Here is a 13,784-nt window from a genome sequence, read left to right as displayed (position 1 = left end):
GATTTGAACTTGTTGCTTTTGAAGGAGGATCCTTGCTTATCTTGTTTTGAGGATCCTACTTGTCTTTCCTGGATCCTCTTGTCATCCTCTAGCCGGATAAACCTGAGTGCTCGAGTTCTTACTTCATCTAAATTCCTGCATGGTGCCATAACAAGATCATCATAGAATAATGAATCCTTAAGCAGTCCCATTTTGAAGGCTTCAACAGCCGTAGCCATATCCAAGTTGGGAATGTCCAAGGATTCTTTACTAAATTTAGTTATATAATCCCTTAATGATTCATTATGATTCTGAGTTATCCTGTATAAATCACTAGTTAATTTTTCGAATTTTCTACTACAAGAGAATTGATTATTGAATAAATTAACTAAATTGGCAAATGAAGTAATAGAGTAAAGGGGGAAGACTTAGCAGCCACTTAAGAGCTGATCCAGTTAGAGTGGATCCAAATCCTTTACATAGGCATGCTTCCTTCAACTTTTCTGGGATAGGATTGATTTCCATCCGTTCCCTGTATTGTGCTATATGCTCCTCTGGATCCGTTGTGCCATCATACAGCTTCATGGTAGGGATATGGAACCTTTTGGGTACCTCTGCATCACAAATTGGTGGTGCAAAGCGAGATACCTTGTGGCTTCCATCTGCAATCTCTGGGATAGGCTTGACTACCCCTGGAACACTTGAGATCATGTCCTTTAGTTTCTGTAATTCCCTGGCCATAGCATGATTGGTACCTGTATCCTGCAGGAATCCATGGTTAGTGGTAGGATAATTGTTTAAAGTGTTACCTCCCATTGGGTTCAAGTTAGGGAATCCATATTGCTGGGGTTCTGGAACAACGGAGGGACCAGTGGAAGCAATGGTCTGCATTGGAATGAAGTCTCCTTGATGGACATCTAGACTTCCTGTTTGCAAACTTTTTAGGGATCCTGGCATCTGTAAGGATCCTGGTGTCTGGGATGATCCTGGAACGAAGGAGGATCCGTGAACCTGGGATGATCCTACCATAGAAACGACAACCAGAATGTGCATGCTGTTGACCGAGAAGAGGATGATGAAGATTATCCTCCAATCTCAGAATATTGTTTTTCCGTTGATAATCATGAGCTAATCCTTGCAATGCAGAATCTAGGAGAAAAAGCTAGGTGGCCCAGGAAGAATGATAAACCATCCGGGACTAAAGACAAGTCGAAATGGTGTGCATACCATGAGGATTTCGGGCATCTAACTGAAGAATGCATAGCTTTAAGAAAAGAGATTGGATATCTGTTAAGCAAGGGGCACCTAAAAGAATTGTTGGGAAGAAAAAAGCAAAAGACTCAGGATCCTGAAAGGATCCCTGAAAAGGCTCCAGCACCTCCGGCAAATGCACAAGTGATCAACTTTATCTCTGGAGGATCAGACATCTGTGGTACATCCTTCTCGGCGGCCGAAAGGCATGCAAAGGAGTCAAAAATGGATAATGGAGAAAGACCTATTAGAACATCAAGTGTCTCAGAAGGGAAGATGATAACGTTTGATGAGGATGATCGCATTAACATTCAGGATCCTCATCATGATAGTTGTTTTGGTCAAAAATCACACAAGGATAATGTAACCAAACTTTATGAAAACGGGGTATGATGCTTGGTTAATTATGAAAGTAAAGGATCACTTCTGTGATAAAGATACAAAGACACGATGATTTATACGAGGAAAAAGCCCTTGATCAATGAATGATCTCCGGCATAAAAAACCTCGGGTGATGGCAACTACCGATCACCAATTTCAATATAATAAAAATGTAGTTACAACTTCGGATAGTAATGAGCTGAGTACAAGGATCACTGAGTGTCTAAGTGTTTGAGAGTTGTGTCGTATGTCGTGTGTCGTCGTGTGTTCTTCCGAATGAGGAAGAAGGGTATTTATACAGGTGTAGGTGACTTATTTTAGGTAAAAGGACTAATTATCAGCTCATTACCCCTTTAGAAATAAAGACAATCTAGCCTAAATTGCTGCCCATGAATCAAGCCATGTTTCCATATCCTGTGCAACGTCTATCTCTGATTTAGCTCTTGCCATAATTGTGAAGACGCGTCCCTGGATCATGATGTCTAGAGCATATCCTGCTAGATGTTCCTGCAAAACAATATTATATTGAGCGGAAGTGGCCGTTAGTATGAGGATCACCATAATGTCCCATGATCCTGATCCTGAAGTTCTGCGGAGGATCACTGTCTGCCAAAGAAACAAGGATCACTGGTTAGGATCATGTGTAAGGATCACCTATAATAAAAATCCAGCCCTAACAATAGTTTAGTTATTACTCTCTTTATCTCTAACCATTTTGTCCACAGGATCCTTATCGATGGAGGAAGCTCAGTGAACATTATCCAGCTTGATGTTCTGAAGAAAATGGGCATTCCAGAATCGGACATCACACCAAGATCCTCCGTGCTTGTAGGGTTTAGTGGAGAAATGAAGAAAACTCTGGGGGACATCAAACTCCCAATCTACGTGGAAGGATTACATAATTATCAAAAATTTTGTGTTATTGACTGTTTATCTTGTTGCAATGTTATCCTTGGCATGCCCTGGATACATGATATGAAAGCAGTCCCATCCACCTATCATCAATGTGTGAAACTCCCTAGCCCATGGGGGATAATCAAGATCGACAGTGATCAGCAGGAGGCTAAAGATTGTTATACATCATCCATGAAGCCAACCTCGAAGCCAAGGGAGCAATAGCAATTACAGTATCCTCCGAGGAATGTCTTGGAGGCAAGGGAACAAGATGTGGATGAAATCCTCTTGGACCCTAGTGATCCTGAATCAAAAATCTATATCGGATCAGGGATCCTTGGCAAGATGAAAGAAGACATGATATCCTTCCTCAAAAGAAGAAAGTCTACCTTTGCATGGAAGCACGAAGATATGACAGATATATCTAAGGATATCATAACTCATAAACTTGGCATTGACAGGTCTATCAAACCAATCCATCAAAAGAGGAGGAAGTTCGCACCAGAAAGGAATGCCATTATCCAAGAAGAAGTAGAGAGACTACTTCGAGCAGGTATGATCAGAGAGGTAAAATATCCAAAATGGTTAGCCAATGTGGTCGTTGTCCAAAAGAAAAACGGAAAGTGGAGGGTATGTGTCGATTTCACTGATCTGAATAAGGCATGTCCCAAGGATCCTTTCCCACTACCCCACATTGACTCCATGGTGGATGCAACAGCGGGGCATGAACTGTTGACCTTTATGGATGCATCATCTGGATTCCAACAAATTCAGATGGAACCATCTGACCAAGAGGATACAGCCTTTATGACCCCAACAGGTTTGTATTGTTATATTGCCATGCCTTTTGGATTAAGAAATGCAGGTGCAACATATCAAAGGCTGGTGAATATGATGTTCAAAGATCAAATTGGACACACTATGGAAGTATACATAGATGATATGGTAGTCAAATCAAAGAAAGCTGAGGATCACCTAAGGGATTTGGAAGAAGCATTTGATATCCTTGATAAATATAACATGAAGCTTAATCCTTCAAAATGCCACTTTTGTGTTAAGGCAGGAAAATTCCTAGGATATATGGTAACTCAGAGAGGCATTGAAGCAAGTCCGGAGCAAATTAAAGCACTAGTGAACATCAAGTCCCCTGCCAATGCTAAGGATGTGCAAAGGCTAACAGGCAGGATAGCAGCTCTGAACAGGTTCATATCAAAATCCTCAGAAAAATGTAAAGAATTTTACGATATCCTAAGGAAGAACAAGAAGTTTGAATGGACTGAGAAACATGAGAATGCTTTACAAGCCCTTAAAGAATATATGTCCTCAGCACCAGCATTAACAAAGCCCGAAAAAGGAGATGTGTTATCCTTATATTTGGCGGTATCCTCAACCGCTGTAAGTGCTGTCCTTGTTAAGGATCATGAAGGTACACAATATCCTATCTACTATGTAAGTAAGAGTTTACTTGATGCCGAATCCAGGTACTCACACCTCGAAAAACTTATTCTTGCATTAATCATGGCATCAACTAAGTTAAGGCATTATTTTGAAACCCATACTATTATTGTTAGAACTAATTTTCCAATCAAGAATGTCCTCAGGAAACCAGAGATGTCCGGAAGAATGGCTAAGTGGGCAGTAAAGCTTAGTGCCCATGATATAAGATATGAGCCAAGAACAGCCATTAAATCCCAAGCACTAGCTGACTTTGTGGCTGATTTCAGTAGTGATCTACAAAAAGAAGCAGAATTGGAGGTCCAGCAGCTGGATGAGACCAAGGATCCTTGGATACTACACACTGATGGATCCTCAAATGTCAAGGGCACAGGGCTCGGGATACTACTAAAATCGCCACAGGGGGACATAATACCCCACTCCATAGCCTGTGAGTTCCAAGCAACTAACAATGAGGCTGAATATGAAGCCTTAATTGCTGGATTGCAAATTGCTAAGGATATGGGGGTGAAATATCTTAAAGTATATGTAGACTCACTATTGATCACCAATCACTTTAATGGATCCTATGCTGTTAAAGGTGAAAAACTAACCAAATATTTAGAGATAGTCAAAGAATTGGCACTCTCTTTTGTTTCTTTCAGCTTAACACAGGTACCAAGGGAGGATAACACGGAAGCTGATGCATTGGCCAACTTAGGATCATCCTTAAAGATTCCAGAAGATATAAGTATCCCTATCACCCATATCCTGGCTCCTGCTATTGAAAATCAAGTGGCCATGGAAATAGAAGAGGATACTGCAGTAATCCCTAGTGAAGAAGCTCAATCTTATGCAGGATCATGGATCTCGCCAATCATGAGACACTTGCAATACGGGGAGATTCCGATGGGAGAAAATCCTAGAGCTTTCAGGATTAAGGTATCTCAATTTACAATCTTAAATAATGTGCTATATAAACGATCTCTTGCAGGACCATATTTAAGATGTATTGAGGATCCCGAAATTGAAGAAGTGTTGAGAGACTTCCATGAAGGAGATTGTGGAAACCAAACTGGGGGCAGGGCATTGTTCTCAAGGATCCTTAGAACAGGATACTACTGGCCAACCATGAAAAGGGATGCTGTAGAATATGCTAGGAAATGTGATCCTTGTCAAAGACACAGCAATATCCTTCATCAACCAGCTGAATTGCTACACCCCATACCATCCTCTTGGCCATTCATGAGATGGGGGATGGATATAGTTGGCAAGCTCCCTAAAGCACCTGGTGGAAAAGTATTTATGCTTGCCATGACTGACTACTTCTCTAAGTGGATAGAAGCTAAAGCTTTTGCTCAAGTCAGAGAAAAAGAAGTTATATCCTTTATCAAAAGAAACATTATAACTAGATTTGGCATCCCCTCTGAAATTGTATGTGATAATGGTTCCCAATTCATTGGAAGCAGAACCACTAACTTTTGTGACAGTTGGGGAATTAAGATGATAACTTCAACACCAGTTCATCCACAAGCCAATGGCCAAGCAGAATCATCCAACAAGATCATCATCAACAATCTGAAGAAGAAGCTAGGATCCAAGAAGGGAAAATGGGCAGAGGAGTTACCTTATGTGCTATGGGCTGACAGGACAACTCCCAAGAATGCCACCGGTCAAACACCTTTTTCTTTAGTATTTGGGGCAGAAGCAGTGATCCCAACAGAGATGGTGATCCCAACTGCTAGAACAAGTGCTCGTGATCCTGAAGAGAATGCTACAATCCTGGCTCAGGATTTGGATACTATTGAGGAAATCAGAGATCTGGCTAGGATCAGGATGGCAAGCTACCAACAAAGAATGGCTGGTGCTTACAACAAAAATGTTAGGATAAGGAAGTTTCAATTCGGAGATATGGTGTTGAGAAAAGCATTCCAAAACACTATTAATCCTGCTGACGGGAAGTTAGCACCAAAGTGGGAAGGCCCTTACTTGATTGAAGCTGAAGCAGGAAAGGGGGCATACAGATTGCTAACCATGGAAGGAAACTTGTTACCAAGAGCCTGGAATGCTGTTCACTTAAAGAGATACTTTATGTGAACATGATCCTTCAAGCATGTGATCCTTACATTGAAGTATCCTCGAAGGATCCCGGTGATGTCAGTGATCCTTACTCTGGTAATGTCCTTATCTTAAAACTATTACATTTCCTTACTTTTTACCAAAGGATAAGGATCCTGTATCCTTCATCCTCTTCTCACGAACCATTTGAGTTATGATAGTTCAGGTATCTTCAGCACATCGTTAAAGATCTTCAAAAGCACCACAGATCCTTGGCTTCAACCCCAGTTATCTTTGGGACTATCCCCAGTTTCCGCCAGCAGCGCACGATGATCCTGATATAGTTCACGTCTTTGGGACCAGTACCCACTTCCGGGGCTGACAACCTCATCGTACTGGCTATACCCAGGATCCTACGTATAATGGTAGACGTACCATACATCCGTTCATAAGGTTTCTAACGTTTTCACGTTAGCTAAGGTTTTGACATTTTCATGTCACTAAGTTTGGATAGTCGCCAGTAAGGGCCATACTCCAGTTTACATACGATCCTTTGGGCTTGTCCCCGGTTATCCTTTGGGCTTGTCCCCAGTGATCCTTTGGGATCATCCCCAGTTATCCTTTGGGCATGTCCCCAGCTACTAATTTATCCTTTACATTGGCTTAGTCCCAAGTTATGTTCCATTTTTCAGGTTCTCGAAGTTAAACAAATAAGGATCCTTAATCCTTATTATCCGTTAAAATTTTACTTAAGGTTATCTTGATTAAAGGTTAGGATCCTAACTTGGATCCTCAGGTATGATCCTTAACTATTCTGATTATACTGAACAACCCTTACACTTTGACAACTAAGCCTATGATCCTTGAAAGTTTTCAATGATAGGATAATTGATCTAGGATCATATCCTAAATTTATTAAACATGGTTTGCTCAACTCTTGTTACTCTAACAAATATGTTTCTAAAAACTGGAAAATAAGAAGATAAATAAAGGATAACAACACGAGATAAGCCGGAAAGATTAAAGTTATATTATTAACAAAAGGATCTTAAACCCTTTCAAAAAGTTGTCAAAATTGCCAACCCACATTTCTACCAGCAAAACGTGGCCCGTCCACATGGGTTGGCAAAGGGTGTCCATTGTCTATGCGGTCTTAGCAGGTGCAGGAAATTAAAGGCGGCAGGATTACAAAGGCTTCATCCCCCAAAACAGAGGATCCCTCCACCATTTGCAATCCTACCTATTGTTCGAAGGATCCAGGATCCTTAGCCCGAAAAACTATTGTTCAAAGTACAAACCATCATTGTTTCAAAACATCACAACCACAAACAAACCACTACCAAACTTAAAAAATTGGGCTCCGGCCTAGTCTCGAAATATCCATCATCGCCCAATCCAGCAGCTCACACCTTTGCTGCTCCATCACCACCAGCTTCTCCACCCTGATCCTTGTCAGCATCACCGCCCTCCAGCATTGGGATCTCCTCAGCTTCGTCCTCATCCTCCAGCTCTGCCAACCTTGCCTTCCAACCCTCCACGTCCCATGAGCTTTTGTCAAAGGCAGGATCCTGAGCCTCCGCAGCCATTTGTAGTTGTATCTTGTACATGGCAGTTGCGGCAGAGACCTTGGCATCCTGGATGATCTCCTGCTTCTCGCCATCCATGTCAATCAGCCTTTGAGCAGCCTCATCCTTTGTAGCCCGGAGTTCCTTCTCAAGATCGGCTATCTTGAGATCCTTTAACACGCCCATTTGTTGGAGGTCGGCGATTTGGCTTTCCTGAGCCTCGACATGGCCAAGGTAGGTCTCAATCTCAGCAAGTTTCTGCAAAAGAGAAAAAAGGTAAGTTCAGGATCAGGTGATCCTCAAAAAAGCAGGATATACAGGCAGAATACACAAGCAGGATATTCGAGAAGGATAACCAACAGGGGCAATGATCCTTACCTCATTGACATAGTCGAGAAACTGTTGGCGGATCAGCGGAAATCCTTGGAGATCCTCACAAGTCTTTCTCTTCTTCCCCTTACCCCTAACAGGTGCTTTAGGGGCCGAAGCAGAGGGACTGGCAACAGAAGTCTTCTTTCTTGAAGACTTGACATTGGCAAGTTCATCAATCCCGAACTTGGAGGCAGACTTGGCAGACTTAGCAGGTTTCCCAGCGCCTACACAATCAAAACAAGATAAGTTCCCTTACTAACTAAACAGTCTTACATATAACTTACTTTTTAATAAAGATACTTACTTGACATAGTGGCAGATGCGGAGGATACTTCTTGTGAATCTTGGACGGTAACTTGAAAACCTCTGATTTCAGGATCAAGCTTCTTGAAAGCTAGAACCCTCTCTCTGGCAGCAGGGGTTAACTTGAGATGAGCAATGGAGATAGCTGCACAATAAACAAAAAACAAAGAAAGACATTAGTGATCCTCATCATGAGAGACAAGTCTGATGGTGATCCTTCCAGGATCCTCTATCCTACCATGGGTGGCCCACTCCTTGGGCAGATCCTTCCCATTAGGGAGGGTATCCCTCCTCACAAAGAAGAAACGACGCTTCCAGTTTGTATCATTTTTGGTAACCTTTAAAACAGGGTGATCCTCCCCGGCCTTCCGTTTCAGCAATATCGATAAGAACCAAACGTGGTAAGATCATAAAGCTCGGCCAGCTCCGCCATCCCTAAATCAATCCCCTCCTGCTCGATGATCCTCTCGAAGGTGTACAGGACCCTCCAGATCATCGGCATAGCTTGGATATAAGGTATGCCGGTCAAAGAAAAGAAGGATTGGGTGAAGGCCGGAAAAGGATACGAATATCCTATGGTAAACGGAGTTGTAGGAAAAGCCACCCAGGCGTCAGAAACAAGGTCACTCAAAGCAGTGGATGTGAATGACTTGAAAACAGCATTCGCCGGAAAACAATGACGAATCCTATCTACATGAGCATCGGTAAAGCAGCATCTCTCCGTAGGAGAGTCCTTAATGATCCCTTGGCTTTTCAGGGGACTGCTCTTCTCGTGATCCTTATGGGGAGAATTTCGGAGCAACATACTCATGGCAGAACAAAAACAGAGCAAGAGCAGAAAAAACAGAGCAGGAAAAGAAAGAAAGGAAGAGAATACCTGATCAATCTTCGGTGGAGATTATAAAGGGAGTATATCCTGAATTTAAATGCAAATCGATCCTTACCCTATCTCCTATTTATAATCATGATTTGCAGGGATGTCACTTCAGTGACGTAATGATCGCAACGGCTAGTCCGGTTATAACGGCTAGTTATCCGAGTTGTCCGTTGAAGATAAGATCAGAACAAAATATAACTCATTTATTTACAAAATCACTCCTTATATTTTGGGGGCAATTGTTAGGGCTGGATTTTTACAATACATGATCCTCACGTGTGATCCTAACCAGTGATCCTTGTTTCTTTGGCAGATAGTGATTCTCAGCAGAGTTCCAGGATCAGGATCACGGACCATCATAGGATCCTCATGCTAACAGTTGCTTTCGTTGAATTTAATGTTGTTTTGCAGGACATCTAGCAGGATCCGCTCTTAAGCATCACAACTAAAGGACACGTCTTTACAATTATAGCATGTGCTTAATCGGAGATGGACGTTGTGAAGGATATGGAAACTTGGCATGATTCAAGGGCGATAATTTAGGCTAGATTTACTTTTATTTCTAAAGGGGTAATGAGCTGATTATTAGTCTTTTTACCTAAAATAGGTCACCTACACTTGTATATATAACACTCTTCCCCATTCGGAAGAACACACAACACAATTCTCACACGCTTAGACACACATTACGATAGTGATCCTTGTACTCAGCTCGTTATCATCCAAAGTTGTAACCATATTTTGATATATTGAAGTTGGTGATCGGTAGTTGCCATCACCCGAGGTTTTTTATGCCGGAGATCATACATTGATCAAGGGCTTTTTCCTCATATAAATCATTGTGTCTTTGCATATTTCTTACTGAAGTGATCCTTTACTTTTTCTATAAACCAAGCATCATACCCCATTTACATAAAGTTTGGTTGCATTATCCTAGTGTGATTTTTGACCAAAACAACTATTATAAACAATGTTTTGTATAGGAAATCTCTTGCAGGACCGTATTTGAGGTGCTTGGCGGATCCTGAAGCCAAAGAAGTACTTCAGGATATACATGAAGGGGATTGTGGTAACCACACTGGGGGCATGTCATTGTTCTCCAAAGTATTAAGGACAGGATATTATTAGCCAACAATGAGGAAAGATGCTGCAGAATATGCTCGAAGATGTGATGCATGTCAAAGGCATACTAACATACTACATCAACCAGCTGAACCACTATATCTGATAGCATCCCCTTGGCCGTTCATGAAATGGGGGATGGATATAGTAGGGAAGTTACCAAAAGCTCCGGGAGGAAAAGTCTTTATGCTAGCAATGACGGATTATTTCTCTAAGTGGGTTGAAGCTGAAGCATTTGTCCAACTTAGAGACCAAGAAGTAGTATCCTTCATAAAGAGGAATATCCTGACCAGGTTTGGGGTACCAGCTGAAATCATTTGTGATAATGGGTCCCAGTTTATAAGCAAGAGGACTACTGACTTTTGCAAGAGTTGGGGAATCAAAATGATCACGTCTACTCCGGTGCATCCTCAAGCGAATGGACAAGCAGAATCCTCAAACAAGATCATTGTCAATAACTTAAAGAAGAGACTTGGAGCCAAAAAAGGAAGATGGGCAGAAGAATTACCCTTTGTTTTGTGGGCTGATAGGACAACGATAAAGAATGCGACAGGCCAGACCCCATTTTCCTTGGTATTTGGAGCAGAAGCAATGATTCCAACGGAAATGACGATACCTACTGCAAGATCTATCCTACAGGATCCTGTACGGAATCCTGAGGCCTTATGTCAAGATTTGGATACTATAGATGAAAAAAGGGATGCAGCAAGGCTAAGGATGGCAACATATCAACAAAGAATATCCAGAGCATATAACAAGAGTATAAGGACTAGGAGATTTCGAGTTGGTGATTGGGTGCTAAGAAAGGCTTTTCAAAATACCACTAATCCTACCGATGGCAAGCTAGCTCCAAAATGGGAAGGACCGTATGAAGTTGAATCAGAAGCAGGGAAAGGAGCATATAGACTCAAGAATATGGAAGGGGATATGCTACCGAGATCCTGGAATGCAATACACTTAAAGTTCTATTTCAAGTAAGAGTAAAATTTAATTTCTATCCGAATGGTATGTACTCTATCTCTTTTAAATATATTTATGTATTATCTTGAACCCAATACTGACTTAAGCATCGGAGGGGTGTTAGCCAGGCTAACACCCACCTTAGTTTATAGTTGTTTTGCAGCATATGCTCCAGGATATAGCTCCAGGATATTCACTCGGGACAAGTCGGAAGACTAGAGGATTGGCCCCCTCTCTCACGTTTAAGGGATCTCGATCCCTTCAAATGTTTAAAGGTATTCACCTTTCTTTCGAATTGGGTTTAAACACCTCGCCTGGAGCGCAAGTTATCTAGGTATAGTTCAAGGTAGCGGGACCAGTTCATGTAAAAGTGGCTGACAATTTCGTTACTGTTGGCTATATCCTGGATCCTGAAGGTATATGAGGATTGATCACCCTCTCTCACGAAAGGGTATTTTCATACTCTCTAAGGTTTAAAGGTTTTCACCTTTCTAAGACTTGGAGTTTATACACTCTCGCCTGTAGCGCATGAAACTTAGGGTTTATCTTCAGGATATTAAGGGTTTACCCCAGTATGCTAAGGATTCATTTCAGGATATCAAGGTTTTTGCCTCAAGGTGTTTGGAATTTATTCAAGCCAGAGCATGAATACATTTGCATTTCTGTGTCATACACAGGGGACATACATTATACTATTCAAAGGTTGGATCCAAGTTTATAACTGTGCACTGGGGACATTCCTAAGGTGGAAGATTGGAGTTGACTCTCCAAGGGTCTTTGGTATGATCTCTCCTTTTTTCAAAAGACTTAAGTTTTCTAAGTTGTATGATGATATCCTGACCAGGATATCTCTTAGGATACTTGTCAGGATATTCTCAGATGATGTTCCCATAATATTTCCAAGAATTCTCAAACAAAACAGTTTTCATAAGTAAAATTCATGTAATGAAAGGAATAAAGCCAAAAAAGGGTTATATTATTAACATAGCAAAAGATTATGCTTTTGGCTTCGTTTCAAACCGAGACCCATCCACCAAAAGCATGATTAGTTTTCTACCATATTCACTTAACAAATGAAGGCTTTGTCTTGGAACCCAAGATACCTCCACCTTCAATTGTTAAAAGTGTTCAAAATCAACCATACTAACTGATGACCAAGGGCTTCGTCCTGAAACTCAGGATCCCTCCACCTTTGGCCATCATATTGTCTACGTGCAGGAAATTAAAATTGTTCAACAGACAAGAAAAGTAAATTGTTCAAAACACCAACCATCAAATCTAAAAAAGTGGGCTCCGGCCTAAGCATCAATATCCATCATCGCCCACTCAGATGCCCTCACGCAGCGGCATCCTCTCCAACCTTCTCCGACTTCTCAGCACCAGCATCCTACCCAACATCCTCACCAGCATCCGCTTCAGCATCCTTCTTGTCTCCAGCCTGATCTGCCACCTCTTCTGATTTGGAGGACTCACCAGCTTCTGCAGAGAGTGGCACAGCTTTTCCTCCAAGCTCCTTCAGCTTGGCCACCCAAGAGTCAACCGGCCAAGCTGGGCACATGAGGCTTGTCTCCTTGGCCTCATAGGCCATCTTGATGCGAGCTTGTAGCAAGGAGACGATGGCAGAGGCTTTGATCCCTTCCCGGAAAGAAACCATGGCCTGTTCGTGATCCATTTCGGCGGTGGCAAGTTTGAGCTCAGCCTCTTGGGTGACCTTCTTCGTCATGCTCTCGTAGTGCCGGGACTTTGCTTCAGCAATGGCACCTTGGTCGGCAACAGTGATTTCGAGCTGTTTAATTCTGGCTTCGTGGAGTGCAACATACCGCAGACGTCATTATACAGATGGAGCAAATGCTGAAGGCCCTGCACATTAAATTCAGGTATGGGTTAGAATATATTAGTCAGGATATATATGCAGGATATGTAGCAGAATATTACCTTGTTGAGGAAGGATGTCATTGGCTCTAAGGAGTCAGAAAAGCTGAGCTCATCATAGGAGAACCCTTCGGAGCCTGGGGCACTAACTTCAGAGCCCTTCCTCTTTTTTGCTGTGGAAGCACGGGTCCTTGGATTAGCCTTAGGGGCCGGGAGTGGCTTGGAGCTGGTGGCAGCAGGTGTCTCTTCCTTGACCATGGCTGGGGTAGGATAGCCGTCGAGTTCGTCAAGGTCAAGAAGGATTGGAACTTTGCTGGAATCTGCACACAGGGAGTAAAAATTCTTTCCTAAATATTTTAAATAAAAGCATGTGTGCAGGATATTGAGCAAGATCCTTACCAGACATGTTTACACTGGAAAGAGGGCTTGGAGACGGTGGAGATGGGTTAAAACTTCTTTCAGCTTCGAGAAGGAGTCTGATAGCGTCAATCCTCTTCTGTGATTCAGCAAAGGGAGGTGCAAGCTTCCTAAAATCAGCTGTGTACAAGAAAATAACAAAGTCAGTTCAAGATATGTGGCAGGATATAAGACAGGATTGTCCTAAAACCCTAGGTCCTACCCTTTTTCAACCATTTCACCGGATAATCCGCCCCACCAGGGATTGAATCTCTTTTTACAAAAAAGAACTTGGATTTCCATTCCTCTTCATTCCTGGT

General features: G+C 42.1%; 1 protein-coding gene across 1 annotated transcript in view; it reads right to left on the bottom strand.

The window, feature by feature from the left end:
- LOC118481011 overlaps window positions 1-12,919 on the bottom strand; it is a 71,055-nt gene extending 58,136 nt beyond the window's left edge. Inside the window, exon 1 of the mRNA XM_035976084.1 lies at window positions 12,647-12,919. Within this exon, the coding sequence (XP_035831977.1) occupies window positions 12,647-12,919 (273 nt within the window). The remainder of the gene's footprint in view (window positions 1-12,646) is intronic.
- Between the last annotated feature and the right edge of the window lie 865 nt (window positions 12,920-13,784).

The sequence above is a fragment of the Helianthus annuus genome, chromosome 8 (assembly GCF_002127325.2).
Source record: "Helianthus annuus cultivar XRQ/B chromosome 8, HanXRQr2.0-SUNRISE, whole genome shotgun sequence".
Lineage (NCBI taxonomy): Eukaryota > Viridiplantae > Streptophyta > Magnoliopsida > Asterales > Asteraceae > Helianthus > Helianthus annuus.
Note: the sequence above shows the minus strand (reverse complement) of the source record. Positions and strands in the feature narration are given on the sequence as shown.